General features: G+C 42.7%; 1 protein-coding gene across 1 annotated transcript in view; it reads left to right on the forward strand.

The window, feature by feature from the left end:
• PTK7 (protein tyrosine kinase 7 (inactive)) overlaps positions 1-21,889 on the forward strand; it is a 106,187-nt gene that overhangs the window by 78,999 nt on the left and 5,299 nt on the right. The window contains exon 17 of the mRNA XM_060189855.1: positions 1,798-1,878. Within this exon, the coding sequence (XP_060045838.1) occupies positions 1,798-1,878 (81 nt within the window). The remainder of the gene's footprint in view (positions 1-1,797; positions 1,879-21,889) is intronic.

A 21,889-nucleotide genomic window follows, 5' to 3' on the forward strand; every position in this document is an offset into this window, starting at 1 on the left:
CCTATGGAACCTTGTCTCCTGTGGTCTCAGCTGAACCAACATGCTCAGCTTCCTCCCTTCCAGCTCTCCACCACTTGCCTTTCCTTGCTCAGCACCCCACCTTCCCATTGGCCAACCCTGTGTCTGGGCGATTGGTCCCTAGTTCTTCCAGACTTCTTAATCTGCTTGAATGCCTTCCAGCTGTCCTCCCTCCTTCTCCATTTCTTTGGTTTTTCATTTCTTCCTTTTCCCCAAAACATGTCTCCCCTAGAAAATTTAGACTTTTAATGAATGTCCTTCATCTCTGACACTCCTACAATTCAAAACAGCAAGGTTGGTCCAGTCACCAGCTTTCTCTTTGCACCCCAGTTACCGCACATGGATTGGCTCCCTAGTTGATCCAGGCCTAATCTCCTCGGTTCTCAAACTGGTGCTTATCAGTTTCCCCAGCTTATGGGGGTGGGGCAATAATCCTTAATCTTCACATAGCAATTGCTTCTGAGTGCTTTTGTTTATATTTATGCTGCTGCTGCCCCTCACCCCCCATTGGTTGATGGCTGTTAGATTAAAAACAGGTTCCATCCCAGGGGACCATAAACACAGACTCTAGGGGCTGAGCCTTTCCAGTAGTTCCCTGAGGGCAGAAGCTCTCTCACCCACCTGTCAGGGGGACAGCCCCTGAATGTAGGAATGGTATCTTTCTGATTGAAATAGTTTCTCAGAGGAAGTATCCTGTATTTGTTATTTTATTTTATTTAGAGAGAAAGAGACACCCTACTGCTCAGCTCTGGCATATGGTGGTGATCCATCAAACCTGGGGCCTTGTTGCCTTAGGCATGAAAGTCTTGTGTAACCATTATGCAATCTCCCCCAACCCTATGGTTTTATTTATTTTTAAAATGTGTTTTTCAGGGGGGTCAGGCAGTAGCACAGCGGGTTAAGTGCACGTGGCACAAAGCGCAAGGACCGGTGTAAGGGTCCCGGTTCGAGCCCCCAGCTCCCCACCTGCAGGGGAGTCGCTTCACAGGCAGTGAAGCAGGTCTGCAGGTGTCTATCTTTCTCTTCCCTTCTGTGTCTTCCCCTCCTCTCTCTATTTCTCTCTGTCCTATCCAACAACAGAAACATCAATAACAATGATAAAAAATGTTTTTTTCTTTTTTAAACAATCTTGGTTATTAAAAGAATTTTTTTTTATCTTAATGGTAGAGCTACAGAGAGACACCAGAGCCCTGTGCAGCTCTGGTTTATGGTGTTGCTGGGGATTGAACCTAGGACTTGGAGCCTTTGGCATATAAGCCTTTGTGTATAACCATTATGCCATCTCCCCCACTCAGTTTCGTATATATATATATTTTTTTATTTTTAAATTATCTTTATTTACTGGATAGAGACAGAGAAATTGTTAAATAGAGAGACGGAGAGATATCTGCAGCCCTGCTTCACCACTTGTGAAGTTTCCCCCCTGCAGATGGGGACAGGGCTTGAAACCAGGTCCTTGCACACTGTAGTGTGTGCTTTATTTATTTTTTTTAAAGACTAACTTACTCATTTATCATTGGGGAGAGAAATAGAGTATCGCTCTGACAAGTGATGCTGAGGCTTGGACTCAGGATCTCATGTTTGAGAGTCCAACACTGTATCTAGGTCACATGCTATATAAAGACTGCTAGTCTTTCCTTTGGGGAGGTGGTGTGACTGGAGGTCAGTCCAGGGACTCTCAGCCCTGTCCAAGCTTCATCCTATACACCTGGTCCCATTGATGCTGGGTCCATGAAGACCGGGCTCTGGTCTGACACACACCCTTGGCCTTTCCTTTAGGGAGATCTCAAGCAGTTCCTGAGGATTTCCAAGAGCAAGGATGAAAAATTGAAGTCACAGCCCCTCAACACTAAGCAGAAGGTGAGGACAAGGAGGGAGAGGTGGTCCTGAGGGTTGACAGGGTGAGGGGGGGAGTAGCCAGTCATGGTAACGGAGGTCTCAATAAAGGAGTGCCCCTCAGTCAGTACTTTGCATGTGTTCTCTTAGGGGTGTCCCAGTGATACTCTGAAATAGTTGTCACTGTCCCCATTTTGCAGATGAAGTAAGTGAAGTAGAGAGGTTAGGGACTTGCCTCAGCTTGTGCAGCCTGCAGGCACCTACCTGTATGGCCGCCTTATCCTGTGTAGGAGGGCTGCTTTGCCCCTGACTGCTGAAGCTGACCTGAGTTGAGTGAGCCACAAACACCTTCTATGTTTTCTTTTTATCCTGAGCATTTTAGATTTGATAAGAGAGCTGCAGTAAGTTGGATTCCACACTGTCCAAGGAGATTGTTTGACATCAGAATTGGGGGTGGGTTGCTATTAAAGGTACATATTTCTGGACCATGACTGGGCGTACCTGGCTGCATGTAGCCAAGTGTGCTTCTGCAGCTGCTAGGTGTCCTGAGTGTTGGGGACTGTCTTGTGACTGAGATGTCTAAGTCTCACCTCTGTTGTTGGCACACTTTTACTCTCCCTTGGGCTGTTGGCTGCCCACCCTTTCCTTTTGGCTTCCTTCATGCCCCCGTGGAGTAAAATAATGCAGAGAACACCTTCTTTATCTCAACAGCTTCCTTTCCTCCCTCCCCTCTGAAATGGAACCACCTCTTTCTACTCTACTGGGCACTCTGCTTCTGAGCTGGCAGCAAAGTCACTTCATAAAGCAGCCAAAGCTCAGAGAAGGTGGACAGAATGCTATGATTCGTCCTTGCTTTCCTTGCCTTGTAGGTTGACACATGCCAAAGATCCTAGAGGCAGGGCAGTAAGGCTTGGCTTGTTGATCACACAGGTGAATGGGACCCTTAGTTGCCCTTGTTCTGTTTGGGGAAGTGGGACTGTGCCCTTCAGGATGCTTATACTTTGGGTGAATTTACTGAAGCCCCGGCAGAATAAGTGTAAGGACCCTAGAGATCTCAAGTCAGGACTCTCACTGAACCAGTATATTTATTGAGTCAGTCATGACCCTGCGGGCCCCTGGGGTTGCAAAACAAAAACTGCAAGGTATCCAGAGGGGGCAGCTTAAGTAAATGAAGGTGTTATGTGCTTACAGACTTCAGGAAAGAAATGGGAAGTGAGTGGGACACATGAATTAAGAGAAGTTGAAGACATCCATGTCATTAGGTGGGCAGTGTGGTTTAACAAAAATTTCCTGGTACAGAAAGCCACTTGAGTTCAGTTGTCAAGGACAGGAAGTGCTTGAATGGCAGGAAGGGAATGGCTTTAGGAGAAAGGGGAGTCAAGGTAAGTTTCCCTGTCTGGAACCAGAGTTGATAGAATGACAAGAACTCATTTACCTCCAGTCACCACATGACCTAAAGGACTCTTGTGTGGCTAAAAGTCAAATCATATTCGGATTCCATACTTGCCAAGGGCAATACTTTGTATCAGAATTGAGGTGGATTGCTTTTAAAGATTTCTAGGCCATGGAACCTCACCTCCCCAGATCCCTACCCCACTAGGGAAAGAGATGCTGGGGCTATGGATCGACCTGCCAACACCCAATTCCAGTGGAGAAGCAATTACAGAAGCCAGAACTCCTACCTTCTGCACCCCCCCCCCCCAAATAACTTTAATCCATACTTCTAATGGGGGACGCCGCTATATTCCATCGCTGGGGAGCCAGAGACGACCCGAACTGCCCCTGCGGCTATAGACAGACTATGACCCACATAGTCAACGACTGCCACCTCTCCGGATTCAAAGGAGGTCTCGAAACTTTACATCAGGCTCAACCTGATGCTGTTGACTGGCTACGGAAGAAGGGCAAACGCTAGAAGAAGAAGATGGGGGAGAAGTGATAGGAGGAAGAGGATAAGAGCACTCTGAACCCCAGCTCCAACAGGTCCCAGAGAGAGGGGATGAAAAAGAGAGAAATATTTGGATGTAGTAATAAGGTGATGTGTGGCCTGCAGGGGAAGAGAGGACTGGACCTGGAAGAAAAAAAGGGGGCAAATATGTACAAATGTTAGACAGATAGTTGTTGAGATGACAGTTAATCCATATCTGCAACCTTGGGAGAACCACAGTGATTTGCAGTGGAGGGACTTGGGATTCAGAACTCTGGTGGTGAGAATGGTGTGGAATTATACCCCTGTTGACATGTAATTTTGTAAATCAACATCAAATTGTTAATAAAATTTTTTTAAAAAAAAATAGGAAAGCCAAGAAAAAAAGATTTCTAGGCCATACCTCAGGCTGAGAGAGTAAGTGAAGACTTGCCTTTTTCTTTAAGTTTTTTTTTTAATACTTATTTTATTTATTTCCTTTTGTTGCCCTTGTTGTTTTATTGTTGTAGTTATTATTGTTGTTGTCGTTGTTGGATAGGACAGAGAGAAATGGAGAGAGGAGGGGAAGACCGAGAGGGGGAGAGAAAGATAGACACCTGCAGACCTGCTTCACCGCCTGTGAAGCAACTCCCCTGCAGGTGGGGAGCCGGGGTTCGAACCGGGATCCTTATTCCAGTCCTTGTGCTTTGCGCCACCTGCGCTTAACCCGCTGCGCTACAGCCCGACTCCCTTGCCTTTTTCTTTTTAATTTTTTAATATATATTTATTTTCCCTTTTGTTGTCCTTTTTTTGTTTTGTTGTTGTTGTAGTAATTGTTGTTATCATAGTTGTTGGATAGGACAGAGAGAAATAGTGAGAGATAGGGAAGACAGAGGGGAAGAGAAAGAGAGACACCTGCAGACCTACTTCACCGCTTGTGAAGCGACTCCCCTGCAGGTGGGGAGCCAGGAGCTCGAACCGGGATCCTTATGCTGGTCCTTGCGCTTTGTGCCACATAGGCTTAACCCGCTGCGCTACTGCCTGACTCCTTTTTTATATTTTTAAATTACAGAATTACATGTCGACGAATTTGAATCCACACCATTCCCACCACCAGAGTTCTGAATCTTCACTCTCCCCACTGCAGTCCACCACAGTTGCCCAAAAGTTGTAGACATGGGCCAACCATCTTCTCTACAACTATCTGTCCACATTTATACAAAGTTACCCCTTCTTTTCCTGACTCAATCCTCTCTTCCCTTCTAAATCACTCATGACATCAAAGCTACCTCCATATGTCCCTCTCCTTTTCCTTCTCTCTCTCTGGGTGCTGATGGAGCTGGAGTGTAGAGTCCTCTTATCTTCATCCTATCACTTCTCCCCTGCTGGGAGTATGGATCAACGTTATTTATGGGGATCGGAAGGTAGGAGTTCTGGCTTCTGTAGCTGCTTCTCCACTGAGCATGGGCATTGACAGGTCAATCTATAGCCCCAGCCTGTTTCTATCTTTCCCTAGTGGACCAGAGCACTGGAGATGCGAGGGTCCAGGATACATTGATGAGATCATCTGCCCAGAGACGCTGGGGTGGAGTCATGGTAGCATCTGCAGCCTGCTATCTGGAAGGTGGCATGACCTGAGGTTGGATGAGAATGTTGTCTGAGAGAATGGTGTCAGAGTGGAGCACCAGATTTGAAGAGTTGCGAGGTTGACTTCTCAGGCTGGTATCTCAGGTTACAGTCCCCACAGTAGGATTTCAATAGCAGCATAATGTGGGGTGGCAGCACCAGTAGCGATTTGGTTAAAGTTGGCAGGGTTGGTAAGGCGGTAAGGAATCATAGAAAAGGAATTTCAAGAAATATGGGCATATCCAAGAGGTATCAGGACTAGGAGAAATGTAGGTCTTAAAGAGGATGGAAGAGGTTTCTTATAGTCTTAGATAAAGTTAAAATATCAATAATTAATTTTTATAGCCAGGTTAGTTGGGGAGCTAAGTATCTGTGTTATTATATTTAACTTCACTATGATCTGAACCCTTCTAGTAATATCCAAACCTCCTTGTATTTTAAATACTTACAAGGTCAAAAGGTCTTGACCTATTAGGCCCTAAAGCTGTGATTGATTTAGATGTTTGCAGAGCTTTATTTTCTGATATATTTTTAGAGATCCATAAACAATCCCCTTATCAGAGTATGATCATTTTGCAAATCTAAGATAAATATTAGCAAGAGCTAGTATTTATGCTTAGGGCTATAGTCTAGGCAGTTGAGGAACTTGATATTAAATCTATTCACCCCTCCCGCATGTCATATTGCTAGTGATAGGACTAAATAGTGATGAAACTAGAGAGAGTTTCACATCTTCCCCGCCACCAAAAAAGTCTGTGCTCCCCACCCCCAGGTAACCACAATAGTTTTCCTATTTTAAATATGGGCTGTGTTGTGTCTGATTGTTTATTTTATGTATGTATGTATGTTTAGTTCTCTAAATTCATCATATGAGTGAGACCATCCTATAGTTTTCCTTTACCTCCTTGCTTATTTCACTAAGCATATTGTTCTCAAGTTTTATCCATTTTATCCCAAAGGACATAAAATTGTCTTTTTTATTGCTGAGTAATAATCCATTGAGTATATGTCCCATAACTTTTTAAAAATTTTTTTACTTATTCATGAGAAAAATAGTAGGAGAGAAAGAACCAGACATCACTCTGGTACATATGCTGCTGGGGATCGAACTCAGGACCTCATGGTTGAGAATCCAGTGCTTTATCCACTAAGCCACCTCCCAGACCACCCATAACTTTTTAAACCAATCATCTGTGGAGGGAGATTTTGGTTGCTTCTAAATTTTTGCTATTGTAGATTATGCTGCTCTGGACATGGGGTTGCATATATCCCTTCCAATTAGTGATATTATCTCTTTTGGATAAATGCCTAAGAGTGGGATTGTTGGGTTGTAAGGTAATTCCCATTTGTATTTGCTTCAGGATTCTCCATACTGTTCTCCATAATGGTTGTACCATTTTGCATTCCCACCAGTAGTGTATTAGAGTTCCTTTCTCTCCACATCCTTTCCAACATTTATCTTCTCCTGGTTTGTTGATGAAGGCCATTCTTACAGGTGTGAGGTGGTATCTCAGTGTGTTTTTAATTTGCATTTCTCTGGTGACGAGTGAATTAGAGCATTTCTGCATATGTCTGTGGGCGATGGTTATCTCTTCTTTGGAGAACTGTCTATGCATGTCCTCTGCCCACTTTTTCATAGGGTTGTTCTTTTTCTTTTTGTTGAGCCAAATGAGTTCTATATAGATTTTAAAAATATTTATTCCCTTTTTTTGCCCTTGTTTTATTGTTGTAGTTATTATTGTTGTTGTTATTGATGTCATCGTTGTTAGATAGGACAGAGAGAAATGGAGAGAGGGGGAGAGAATGATAGACACCTGCACACCTGCTTCACCGCTTGTGAAGCGACTCCCCTGCAGGTGTGGAGCCGGGGGCTGGAACCAGGATCCTTACGCGGGTCCTTGTGCTCTGCGCCACGTGTGCTTAACCCGCTGTGCTACTACCCGACTCCCTATATAGATGTTTGATATCAAGTGCTTGTCTGAAGTATAATGTGTGAATATGTTCTCCCATTTGCTGGGTTTCCTGTTTATCTTTATGGAGTTTTCTTTTGATGTATGGAAGCTTTTTAATTTGATATAATCCCACTTGTTCAATCTTGCTTTTGTTTCCTTTGCCCATGGTGGGGTGAAGTCTCGAAATATGTTTTTAGTGTTAATGTCATGAAATGTTTCACCGATATATACTTCTATGTATTTTATACTTTTAGATCTGATATCCAGATCTTTGATCCACTTTGAGTTAATTTTGGTGTATGGTGTTAACTGGTGGTCTAGTTTCATTTTTCTACATATGACTGTCCAATTCTGCCAACACCATTTGTTAAAGAGACTTTCTTTTCCCCAATGGCCCTTTTGTCATATATAAGGTATCTGTATATGTATGGATTGAGTTCTGGGCTCTCTGTCCTATTCCATTGGTCCATATGACCCTTTTTGTTCCAGTACCACACTGTTTGGATTACTACTGCTTTGAAGTATAACCTAGAGTCGGGTATTGTGATGCCTCCATTTTTCTTCTTTTTCCTTAGGAATGTTTTTGCTATTCGTGGTTTTTTAAAGAGTTCCACACAAATGTTTGAATAATCTGTTCAATTTCCTTGAAAAATATCATTGGAATTTTAATAGGGATTGCATTGAATTTATAGATTGCTTTTGGCAAAATTGCCATTTTAATGATATTCTCCCAATCCATGAACAGGGGATGTTCTTCCATTTCTTTGTGTCATCCTCTATTTCTTTTAACAGTGTCTTACAGTTTTCCTTAAAAAGATCCTTTACATCCTTTGTCAGATTTATTCCTAAATATTTGATCTTCTTGGGTTCAATTGTGAATGGTATTGCTTCCTTCAGTTTCATTTCTTCTGACCTATCTTTTGCATAAAGAAATGCCACGGATTTATGGGTATTGATTTTGTAACCTGCCACTTTTCCGAATTTATTGATGATTTCTAGTAGTTTCTTGACAGTTTCTGGAGTCTTCTAGGTATATCAACATATCATCTGTGACTAATGAGAGTTTAACTTCATCCTTTCCAATTTGTATTCCTTTGATATCTCTTTCTTGTCTGATTGCTATGGCAAGAATTTCTAGGACTATGTTGAATAAAAATTATGAGAGTGGGCACCCTTGTCTAGTTGCTGATTTTAGGGGAAAAGCTTTTAATTTTTCCTCATTGACTATGATGCTAGTCGTGGGTTTATCATATAGAGCCTTTATTATGTTAAGGAATTTTCCTTCCACTCCCAGTTTCTCGAGGGCCTTTATCATAAATGGATGTTGTACCTTGTCAAATGCTTTTTCTGCATCAATTGGTAGAATCATGTGATTTTATCTTTCCTTTCATTGATATAGTGGATTATGTTTATTGACTTACGGATATTAAACCATCTCTGTTTCCCAGGGATGAGTCCCACTTGATCTTGGTGGATTATTCTCTTAATATTAATGTTGTATTCGATTAGCCAAGAGTTTGTTGAGGATCTTTACATCGATATTCATCAGGGATATAGGTCTATAGTTTTTTTTTTTTTTTTTTTTGGTGGGTTCCTTTCTTGCTTTGGGGATCAGGGTGATGTTAGCCTCATAGAATGTATTTGGGAGTGTTCCCTCTATTTTCTGGAAGAGTTTGAGAAGGATGGGTATTAGTTCTTCTTGGAATGCTTTGTAAAATTCATTACTATAGCCATCAGGACCTGGGCTTTTGTTCTTGGGTAGGCTTTTGATTATTGTTTCAATTTCTTTACTAGTGATTGGCCTGTTAAGTTTATTTACTTCCTCTTGTGTCAAAGTTGGTAGTGGGTATGACTCTAGGAATGTGTCCATTTCTTCTAAGTTGTCAATTTGGTTCCATACAGGTGTCCATAATATTCTTGCATAATCTTTTGAATAATCTCTGTCTCATCAGTTGTAATATCTCCTCTTTCGTTTTTTAGTGATTTTACCATAGCATTCTCTCTTTTCCTCTTGGTGAGTGTAGCCTAGTGGCTTATCTGTTTTATTTATCCTTTCAAAGAACCAACTCTTGGCTTCATTAATCTCCCTAATGGTCTTCTTGTTTTCTATTTTGTTGATTTCTGCTCTGATTTTGCCTAATTCCTGTATCCTGCTGACTGTTGGTTCTTTTTGTTGCTCCACTACTAGTTGATTGAGGTGGGTTGTTAGATAGTTTACTAGTGATTTCTCCTGTTTATTAATGTGGGCCTGTATTGCTATGAACTTCTCTCTCAGCACTGCTCTTGCTGCATCCCGTAAGGTCTGGCAACTGGCTTCTTCATTTACACTAGTATCAAGATAATTCTTAATTTCTTTTTTGATCTCTTCAATGACCCATTTATTCTTCAGCAGCATATTGTTTAGTCTCCAGGCTTTGGGGAAATTTCCTTTCCTTGATTTCTAGTTTCATGCCTTCTTGGTCTGAGAGGTTGCACTTTGTAATTTTAATATTTACATATCTGTTTAGACTGTCTTTGTGGCCCAGCATATGGTCAATCCTTGTAAATGTTCTGTTGTTTTATCCGGGCTGGCTTCACGGGCGGGTAACAGAGACTCGAGGACACACGGCTGGGCTGAGAAGCTGTATATCTTTATTCACGAACAGGCAAATCACCACACCATGTGCTTTTCTCCATCATCCTCTCTCCGCTGCTGCTACTGGGACTTTGCCCGTCCTTAGCATACGGGGCGGGGAGAAAGCGGGGCGCGAAAGTAGCAAGGGCCAAACCAATTCTTCTCAGAGGTCGGGGGGGGGAGGAAAGAACATACCAACAATTCCCCCTTCTGTTTTTAACTAAATGACCACAGTATCAGGGGTGTGGGGTGAACAGAAACCTATATCGTACAGGTATTTTCAAAAGAGAAACTGGCACAAACATGGAGAAACATGTAAGCAAGTAACAAGAACCAGTGTGCTGCCAAGGGAAGGCCTGAGGGGGCCATTTTTTGCCTCTGGGCAAAACTTTTATCAGAGAGTAGGATAGCTGTCCCTGCCCTGTTTTGTGATTTATTAGCTTGGAACATCTTGCTCCAACCTCTTCTATTCAGTTTCTGTTGGTCTTTTCTTTGGATGCTTATTTCTTGAAGACATATAATGGATGGGTCCCGTTCTTGAATCCATTCAGCTAGTCTGAATCTTTTACAGGTGAATTTAGGCCATTCACATTTAAGGTGATAATTGATATATGTAGTTTACTTATGTCCATTCTAATTTTTGTTTTAAGTTTATTTTAAATTTTTGCATCTTTGCCCATTTGTTTCTATCTAACCTATTGTGTGGATGAGTTTCTGTAGTGAATTCATCACTAATTTTTCTTGTGATCTCTGCAAATATCTGTTCCCTGTTTTGTTTTGTGGTTCCCCTGTGTGTAATAGCTAGTATTGTGTATCTTAAAAATGTTTTTTTTTTTTTAAACCAGATACAAGTTAGTGTCTACGTTGTTCTTTCTTCTGGTTTCCTTTCTTTCTTTCTTTTGTCCTTGTTGTTTATCGTTGTTGTTATTGCTGTCATTGTAGGAGAGGACAGAAAGAAATTGAGAGAGATGGGGAAGACAAAGAGGAGGAAAGACACCTGCAAACCTGCTTCACTGCTTGTGAAGTGACCCCCCTGCAGGTGGGGAGCCAGGAGCTCGAACCGGGATCCTTACCCTGGTCCTTGCACATCGTGCCATGTGCGCTTAATCCGCTGCGCTACTGCCCAGCCCCCAAAAGTTTTTTTTTTTAATTTATTTATTTTTATTATTTATTTATTCCCTTTTGTTGCCCTTGCTGTTTTATTGTTGTAGTCACCATTGATGTCATTGTTGTTGGATAGGACAGAGAGAAATGGAGAGAGGAGGGGAAGACAGAGACGGGGAGAGAAAGATAGACACCTGCAGACCTGCTTCACCGCTTGTGATGCGACTCCCCTGCAGTTGGGGAGCCGGGGGCTTGAACTGGGATCCTTACACTGGTCCTTGCGCTTTGTGCCACCTGCGGTTAACCTGCTGTGCTACAGCCCAACTCCCTTTTTTTATATCTTTTTAAAAAAATTATTATTATTATTATTATTATTATTTATTTCCAAAAGTATTTTTTAAGTTGATCTTGATTAACAGACATTTGATAAGGCTTCTTTGCCTTTTAATTCCCTCCCCTTTTTGCTTGTTCTTTCCTGTTTTACTATGTTTTTGTTTCTAGTCTCCTGCTATTCACCTCGCTGAGAATGTGTGTTCCTTTGTTTCCTCCTTTCCTGTAAGACTCCATTCCGGATTTCTTGTAAGGTGGTTGATTGTGGCAAATTCCTTTGGTTTTTGAGTATTTGGGAATACCTTTATTTCTCCCTCATACTTGAAGGATAAGTTTGTAGGATACAAAATTCATAGCTGAAATTCCCTCAGTGCCTTGAATATGTCATTCCACTCTCTCTTTGCCTCTAGGGTTTGTAAAGAAAAATCTGATGAAAGTCTGGTATTTCTCCCTTTATATGTAACTTCTTTCCTTTCCCAAGCAGCCTGCAAAATTTTCTCCTTGTCGTTGAGTTTAAAATTTTAAAAAAATACTTATTTATTTTCCCTTTTGTTGCCCTTGTTTTTTTTATTGTTGTAGGTATTATTGTTGTTGTTTTTATGTCACTGTTGTTAGATAGGACAGAGAAATGGAGAGGGGAGGGGAAGACAGAGAGGGGAAGAGAAAGACAGGCACCTGCAGACCTGCTTCACAGCATGTGAACCGACTCCCCTGCAGGTGGGGACCCAGGGGCTCGAACCGGGATCCTTGCTCCAGTCCTTGTGCTTCACGCCACGTGCGCTTAACCCACTGCGCTACTGTCCTCTCCCAATTTAAAAAAATTTTACATTAATGTGCCTTGGTGTTGATTGTTTTGGATTTGTGAAACTGGGTGATTGATCTGCCTCCAAAATAGGTATATTCTGAGGATTGCCTAGGTGAGGGAAATTTTCATCTAAAATTTCTCTGAAAATTACCTCTGGACCTTTGACTTGGTCTACTTCCTCAGGTATCCCTATAACTCGTATATTCAGCCTTTTTATGGAGTCTGCAATTTGACAGAGAGTAGCGTCATTCTTTCTAAACCTTTCCTCTCCCTCATCTTTGAATTGAAAGAGTGGGCTAGTTGTATCTTCTAGACTGGAAATTCTTCCTTCTACATGTGTGAGTCTATTACCTAAGCGTTCTACCTGAGATTGAACTGCACTAAAGATGTCTTTCAGTCCTTGCAGTTCTGTTTGAAATTTTTCCTCCATGCTGCTTAACTGCTTAGTAAACTCTGTTTTGAGCTCTTCTTTCATACTTTGTAGCTTCTTATCAAATTCCAAACAAAAATGCTCTTTCAGCTCTTGCTTATATTCTTGTAAAGTTCTCATAAGATTCCTATAGTCTGTCTCTGATAGATTCTCTGTATCTGGAATTTCTTGGATTTCATCTGATTTACTTTTTCTATTTGATGTGACATACTATTTAACTTTCTGCCTCTTTGCTTTCATATGTCTTGTGTTGGTTATGTTGGCCAGCAGGTGGTGCTGTTGTGGTCTTTGCTGTCCACGTACTTGAATCTGTGATCATGGTGGGTGGAGGGGTGTTTTGGGCCTTGTGGACCCTTGTGGGCCGAGTTTTGTCTTTGTCTTAAACTCAGACTGAGAAAAAACAAAAGCGAACAGAACCCCGAGTCAAAGATTGAGAGGTTTTAAGCTCCAATTTCTTTTCTTCGGGGGAGCCTGTCCAAGATTTCGCGGGTTGGTGTTGAGCGCCATCAGCCCAGAGCTCTTGTTTCCACCGACCGTGTTTTCCAACCCACTCCCGTTTCCCCAGCTGCGCAGGCCGGTACCCACCTGAGGCTGTGGATTTTTTTCAGCTGTAGATTTTGTGTCCAATTCGGTCTCTTGTTATGTTTAATAGTTGTATCCAGTGGTCTGGGAGGTGGCGCAGTGGATAAAGTATTGGATTCTCAGGCATGAGGTCCTGAGTTCAATCCCCGGCAGCACATGTGCCAGAGTGATGTCTGGTTCTTTCTCTCCTTCTATATTTCTCATAAATACTTTTTTTTTAAAAAAAGTTGTGGGGAGTCGGGCTGTAGCGCAGCGGGTTAAGCGCAGGTGGCGCAAAGCACAAGGACCGGCATAAGGATCCCGGTTCGAACCCCGACTCCCCACCTGCAGGGGAGTCGCTTCACAGGCGGTGAAGCAGGCCTGCAGGTGTCTATCTTTCTCTCCCCCTCTCTGTCTTCCCCTCCTCTCTCCATTTCTCTCTGTCCTATCTAACAACGACGACAACAACAATAATAACTACAACAATAAAACAACAAGGGCAACAAAAGGGAATAAATAAAAAATAAAATATTAAAAAAAAAGTTGTATGGGGAGAGTGAAGGTCTGAGTGCAGCGACTCCATAAACCACGCCTCCCGGAAGTCCTTTTTTAAATTACCTTTATTTATTGGGTTGGGTAGAGAGCCAGAAATCGAGAGGGAAGATGGTGAGAGGTAGAGAGAGAGAGAGAGAGAGAGAGAGACACTTGGCAACACTTCCTTACTACTCGCAAAGCTTTTTCCCTGCAGATGGGGACAGGGGCTCAAACCAGGGGCCTTGCTCATTGTAACGTGGACTCAACCAAGTGCTCCACCACCCAGCCCCGACCAGCATTGTTGTTAGTTGGAGAAGCCCTGGTATAGAAAAGTGCCTTTGGACTTTTTTTTTTTTAAATCATCTAGAAGAAATGCATTTTATTTATTTATTTACTTATCTATGTATTTTAACCAGAGTACTGTTCAGTTCTGGCTTATGGTGGTGCGGGGGATTGAACCTAAGACTTTGGAGCCAGTCTCAGGCATGAGAGTCGCTTTGCATAGCCGTTATGCTATCTACCCCTGCCCAAGAAATGCATAGTATATCTGACCCAGTACCCTGCACACAGAACTAAAAACTTTCACAACTCTATATTTGATATCCTTGATATTTTCTGTCTCATTTGATTTTGAAATTTACATGGGTCTCCATTATCAGTTTGCAAAACACTGATTTTGAAGATTCTGTGACAATAAAGATTCTTACAAAAGATACAGTAAAACTCTTAGATACTCAATTGTGCTAGTAATTTAGTTAGTTATTTGTTTTGTTTCGCTTTATATTCTAGGACCTTGGGGAGTAAAGAGAGGAAAATACTTTTATTTAACATTGGTTTATAATAAGAATACTGCTCCATTACCTGTGATGCTAGGTATCAAACCCAGGGCTTCACATATGCAGAATATATTCTGCCACTGAACCACCTCTGGCATTTTATTTTATTTTATGTATTTTCTAACCAGAACACCACTCTGGTTTATGATGGTATCAGTGGTTGAACCTGGGACCTCTGATCTTCAGGCATGAAAATGTTGTGTGAATTGTTGTACTATCTCTCCACCCCACCACTTAGAAAAAAAAAAAAAAAAGACAGGGGCCGGGTGCTGGCACACCTGCTTGAGTGTATATGCTACAGTACACAGGGACCCAGGTTCAAGCCCCCAGCCCCCACCTGCAGGGGGAAAGCTTTGTGAGTAGTGTGAACCATTGCTTGCAGGTGTCTCTTTGTCTCCCCCTCTATCACCCTCTTCCCTCTCGATTTCTGGCTATCTCTATCCAATAAATAAATAAAGATAATTTAAAAAATTTTAAAAAGACAATTGAAAAAATTTAAACATACATTATACCACATACTCTTTTTTTTCCCTAAGGAACTTAAACAATTTTTAAAAAATTATCTTTATTGAATAGAAACAGCCAGAAATTGAGAGGGAAGTGGGTGATAGAGAGACACTTGCAGCCCTACTTCACCACTTGTGAAGCTTTCCCTCTGCAGGTGAGGACCAGGGGGTTGAACCCAGGTCCTTGCTCACTGTAGCATGTACACTCAACCAGGTATACCACCACCCGGCCCCTCTGCATACTCTTTGTTAACACAAGAAAGCCAGAGCATCACTCTGGCATACTTGACACTAGGAAATGAACTCAGGACCTTATGGGTGCAAATCTGGCACTCTGGGCCCAGGCAGTAGTGTACCTGGTTAAGGGCATATAGTACTAAGTACAAGGATCTGGGTTAGAGCCCCGGCTACCCATCTGTAGGAAGGACACTTCACAAGAGGTAAAGCTGGTCTGCAGGTGTTTATCTTTCTGTTCAATTTCTGTTTATCCACCCCCATTTCTCTCTGTCCTATCGAATAAAATGGGGGGGGGCAGTGGCCAGGGGAAACAGTTTATTCATAGTGTCTGCACTGAGTCCCAGCGATAACCCTGGAGGAAAAGAAAAACAAACTAACAAAAAATCTGGAATTCTAGCTGCCGGGCAGCCAATATAAAAGATGTATAAGAGACAAAGTTAATTGTTGAATGGGAAGTGGAGAAGGTGCCATGGTGTTCCCTGGCCTGTTAGAGCTGGAAGGAAGGTTGCTGTGCTGGTTGTAGGCTTAGAGTTCTGGGAGGATTTCAGGGTAGCAGTGGAATAGTAATAGAAACCAAAGACCTGGGTCCCAGGTGTTGGCCTAATTATAGGTAAAGCTTGTTAGAGCAGCTGATAAGATGACGGAGATGCTGAAGTCAGAGCACTGTAACCTGTGATCGCTTTGCGGCTCAACCGGCAGCTAGTGACAGGACAGGAGCAACGCCCAGCTTAGCACACCTGGTGAGCAGCACTGTACATGATCAGAATCCACAGGGGGGAAACAAAACCTCTTGTGAGAAGCGCTCCAGAGTGTCACTGTGGGTTAAGCATAGCTCAGGTGAGCCTTTGGGGTGTGACAGTTGGGAAGGAAGAGGTGGGTCTGGTCTTTGCCAAAGAGTAGGTCTTTATAACAGTATTTGAAAATGAATCCTGTGACCAACCATCTGATGCTGTTTTACCCAACAGCAAGGAAATACTTAATTGGCTTGGGGTGAACAGAGCTCCCTTTTACTGTCCTTGCTTAGCCAGTATTTCCAGAAGCACTGCCTCTCTGCTAAGATAACAGGTTACTCACTATTCAAGGCCTCTTCTGTTGCCCTGGACTAGCAGTGGGTTGTCAAGCTGTGGAGCCACATCAGAGGGAGTGTGTGTGAGTGAGTTGGGGGGTGATTGTACATGATAGCATTTGTCCCTTCCAGAGAACCAAGGAAGGCTGCACAGTCCCGTGGGATTGTGAAGCCTAAAGTAGAGTTTGTTTGTGATGACCAAAGCACTTGTCAGCTGGCCCTTTTATCAGCAGTGGAACTTGGAGCATCCTGAAGGTGGTCTGGGGGCTTTCTTCTGAATGTGGCTTCTGCTTGCCCTTAGAAACACGGAACTGTGTAGTGGAGCTCATCACTGACCTCTTCTTTAACCCTCCAAATATTTGGTTGGAAACTGTACAGATAGTTCATGTCTTAGTTTTTTTCCCTTGGCAAAAAAGAGGCCTTGTTGGGGTTCAGGTAGTGGTGTACCCAGTTAAGTACACACATTAGCAAGCACAAAGATCTAGGCTCAAGTTTCTGGTGTTCCCCCCCACCCCCACAGGGGGGAAGCTTCACGAGTGTTGAAGTAGTGTTGCAGGTCTCTTTTTCTCTCACTCTTCTCTCTCTTTCATTTTCCCTTTGTCCTATCCAAAATTGACAAATAAATAAAGAAGAAAGAATGAAAGAAAGAAAAGGGAGGACTTGTGGACACATGGTTTCACCACTCCAGGCTTCTTTCTTTTCCATTTTATTTATTTATTTATTTATTTATTTATTTATTTATTGGCTAGAGACAGCCAGAAATCAAGAAAGAAGGGAGAAATAGAGAGAGAGAGAGAGAGACACCTGCAGCCTTGCTTCACCACTCGTAAAGCTTTCCCCTGCTTGTGGGGACCAGGGGCTCAAACCTAGGCCCTTGCTCATTGTAACACGTGTGCTCAACCAGGTGCACCATCACCTGGCCCTATTTCATTTCATTTCTTTTCTTTTCTTTTCTTTTCTTTTTTCTTGTCTTCTCTTTTCTTTTCATTTCTTTCTCATGCAGTGAGCAAATGAGAGAAGCTGAGAGAGATCACAGCCCTGAAGCTTTCTCCATTGCCATGTGATGCCAGGGCTTGAACCCAGGTCACATGTATGCCTACCTCTTGAGCCTGTGTCTTCACTATTTATTTAGCTACCAAGGTTTTCACCAGAGTTCTACACCTGCATAATTTCCCTTAGTCCTGGATCTCTCTCTTTTTCTCTCATTAGTAAATGAGAGGTAAGACAGAGGGAGAGAGACAGCCAGGCATCACAGCACTGCTCCACTGCTCATGAAGCTTCTTCCATTGCAGGTGTACCTGTGTGATCAGAGGGCTTGAACCTAGGTCCTCAGGCAGGGCTCACAAAGTGTGTACTTTACTGGGTGTTCTATATCCTGGCCCATGTGTCTTCACTTTTGATAAAGACAGTTACCTAGAGTCTAACACTTTATCCAGTGCGCCACCTCCTGGACCAAAGACAGTTACCTTGAAGGTGGGATTTTCCCCTGCCCCTTAATGATGTCCTCTGTGTATATAGTATCAGTCACAGCATGCATATGGGGGTCTGTCCAGGTAGTGGTTGGAACTGCACTGTCTCCCCACAGTGAGGGAGATGTTCTGTGTCTGTGCTGTCCAGTGTTGGTGCCACTAACCCTGTTTGCCTGTAAGCGCTTAGACTGTGGTGAGATTGCCTGAGGAACTGAACTTTTCATTATAATTTAAATAGCCACATGGGCTAGGGACTATGGTTTTGGATAACATAGATTTATAACTTGTCTTTTTTTTTTTTTTACTTTTTCATTTTTGATTGAGACCCATAGCAGCATACAACACATTTATATCATAACCCAAAGCATGCATATGAATATTACTTTTGTTTTTATTTTAAATCTTTATTTACTTTGGACAGAGACAGAGAGATTGAAGGGGAGGAAAAGATAGAGGAGGAGAGAGAGCAAGATCTCTGTAGTACTGCTTCACTCCTTGTGAAACTTCATGCCTGCAAGGGGGGCCCAGGACCTTGAACCCATGTCTTTGTGCATTGTAACATGTGCATTCACAGACTATAGATTATTCCTTTTTTTTTTTTTTTTTAGCAATTATTCAGGCAAGCTTTTTGTAGACAGAGACAGAGAGGGAAAGACACAAGACACCTGAGCCCTGAAGCTCCCTCCAGTGCAGTGGGGATCAGGCTCATGGCAGACCGGCACACTATCTGGTGTGTGATGGGGAAGATTCACTAAGTGGGTTTCATACCATACTAACATGCTGTGGCCACAGTTAGCAGATTAACAGTGGAGGCAGTGGAGTCTGCAGAGATGTCACTGGTCAGTGAACACAAGCTGAGAAACCCATCGTTAGGGTGTTACTGCTCCTAGTGTTTGTTTCTTCGCTCTTGTGCTGACTTTGCTGTGATCCTACAGCCCAGGCCAGAAGAAGTTCAGAGCCAGTCAGGAACACAGAAGCCTCAGGACTTATCCAGCACCCCACCTCTGGGTTTACCTGTGGGTCCATTACCAGCAATGTGGGCCAGGAGAAGTGACTGCCATATCAGAGAACAAGCCAGCCTTTGACATGAGGCAGAACCTTGCATGAGACGTGGCAGAACTGAGGATGAGCGCCACCTCTTAGAGGTTCTGTGGGAAAGGAGCTGACCTAGCTCAGGGCCCTGCACATAGTAGGTGCTCAGCTAGAGGGAAGGGGAACTTCTCTTGGGTGGGGCGGTCTCTTTGTACTGAGTGACTAATCACAAACCCCTCTACTATTCGTGTTCCTTTTGCTTGTCTTTGAACTTCAGGAACATAGAATCAAATTAACCAAAACCTGTGGTTAAGCTCTATCATACAGTCATGCTAAGATACACATTATTCCACACATGACCCTATTTTACTTATTTAGTTCTTTTTAACTTGTCATGTATTTGGTAAGTTTCTTTTTTTTTTTTTTAAGTTTCTTAATTTGTTATTTCAAACTTAAGTGAGCATTATTTCAAGAAGCACAAACTCAAACTCTATTCAGTTGTTTATCTTTCCCCATTTAATCATTCTTTTTCTCTTTATATATGTATATACATGTACATTTGTGTGTGTGTGTATTATTTTTTGTGAATCTTTCTAAACTGAGTTGGAGGCAGACTCTTGACCTCTTGCTCTCAGATATATGTAAATGGATATATATATATTTGCCTCCAGGGTTATCGCTGGGGCTCAGTGCTAGCACTATGAATCCATTGATCCTGGTGGCCTCCCCCCATTTTATTGGATAGGATAGTGGATAGTGAAAAATTGAGGGGTGGGGGAGAGAGAGAGGGAAAGATAGACACCTGCAGACCTGCTTTGCTACTTAGTGCAGGTGGGGAGCCCGGGGCTCAAACTCATATCTTTGCTCAGGTCCTTACTATGTGTGCTTAGCCAGGTGCACCACCACCTGGCCCCCTATAAATAAATATATATCGATGGGTCTTGATTTCTTTCTTTCTTTTTTTTTTATCACCAATAACACTATTATTGGCCACATGCTTATCTTCATCCTGCCACAACTGCATTCTGTCTGTGGATGGTGGCTTCTATCTTGTGACTTCTGAGAGAGAGTTTGTACACCAGAAGAAACACACAGCCAGTCTGTCACTCATTAAATAACCTTCCACAAGTCACAAGAACTTTTGAATATCTTTTTGGTGTGTGTCATTTTTTTGTAAAGATTTTTTAAAATATTCATTTATTTCCTTTTTGTTGCCCTCATTTTTATTGTTGTAGTTATTGTTATTATTGTCATCATTGTTGGATAGGACAGAGAGAAATAGAGAGAGGAGGGGAAGACAGAGAGGGGGAAGGAAGATAGACACCTGCAGACCTGCTTCACTGCCTGTGAAGCGACTCCTCTCCAGGTGGAAAGCCAGGGGCTCAAACCGGGATCCTCATGCCGGTCTTTGCGCTTTGCACCATGTGCACTTAACCCACTGTGCTACCGCCCGATTCCCTTTGTGTATCATTTTAAAGATTTATTTATTACATATGAGAGCGTGTTTCACACAGTGTGATAAACACACAAAAGGAGGGCGAGAGAAGCCAGAGTATCATATGGTATATATGGTGCTAAGGATCGAACCAAGAATATCAGGCATTCAAATCTAATGCTCTGCCACTGGAATCACTTCCCCAGCCACTTGCCGTGTTTTTAGATACAAAGAAATGCTGCAATTCTGAATTGAAGCTCAGTGGTTACTTGAAAGGTTTGGATCAACAGCAGAGATAAAAGGGCCACGGATTCTTTCGGGCTCTCTCTTAGTGTCTTGATTTTGTCTCTGAGAACCACTTCTCTCTGGTGGTAGCACAGCACCCTCTGTGGGCAAAACATCTGTTGTTACTGTTGTTACCAGGGATTCACTAGTACAGGTTGACTTTTTCATAGATGGAAAGAGAGAGACACAGAGAGAGGGAAATACATCATAGCACCAAAACTTCCCCCAGTGCAATGGGAGCCAGGCTGGGACCTGGGTTGAGTATATGTAAAGCAGGTGCCCACCCAGGTGAGCTGTCTTGCTGGCCCCGTAGGTAAAACTTTTTTCTCTCTCTCTCTTATGTTCTTGGTCACCAGAAACCAAGGAGTGGCCACCCCTGTTATAAGCCCCATCCCCTATACCCAGTTGAGGGTGGCACATACTGTTGTTCAATGAACATTTGTTCAGTGCATTGACATGTATTTTAACATTAATATGATCCAATTGTAATTAATTGTATTTAACACGTACTATACTACATACAGCATAATACATTCACATGGCTCAAAAACCTTAAAAGGATACCTGATAAAAAAAAATCTCCCCAACTGTTACACTTGGAAAAATAGTTTGGGGTTATTCTGTAGTGTTAGAGATGCTCATAATCCATAGCCTACACTTAGGTATTTTAGAAAAACTCATTCATATCATATGTAATTATAACAACACTGGTAGCAGTCCTACTCTTTACCACCCCCAGCTGGAAGCAACACACATGCCTATGGCATACGAATGGATAAATTACAGTGTATTGATGATGCAAAAGAATTTAGCACAGCTATATGAAAAAACGAAAAGGAGGGGTTGTCATGTCTCACAATGTTGAGTGAAAACAATCAAGGTTTAAAACAGTATGTATTTTGTATGCATTGCTTAGGAACGCATGTATAAGTAGTAAAGATATAAAGCACAAAGATGTAAATAAAGACAAAGGAAGGCTAAGAATGTATACTCATGGGGGGTCGGGTGGTAGTGCAGCGGGTTAAGTGCATGTGGCGCAAAGTGCACGGACAGGCGTTAAGGATCCTGGTTCGAGCCCCCGGCTCCCCACCTGCAGGGGAGTCGCTTCACAGGCGGTGAAGCAGGTCTGCAGGTGTCTCTCTTTCTCTCCACCTCTGCCTCCCCTTCCTCTCTCCATTTCTCTCTGTCCTATCCAACAACGAACGACATCAGTAACTACAACAAGGCTACAACAAGGGCAACAAAAGGGGGAAAAATGGCCTCCAAGAGCTGTGGATTCATGGTGTAGTCACTGAGCCCCAGCAATA

Source organism: Erinaceus europaeus, chromosome 4, assembly GCF_950295315.1.
Source record: "Erinaceus europaeus chromosome 4, mEriEur2.1, whole genome shotgun sequence".
NCBI classification, from domain to species: Eukaryota; Metazoa; Chordata; class Mammalia; order Eulipotyphla; family Erinaceidae; genus Erinaceus; species Erinaceus europaeus.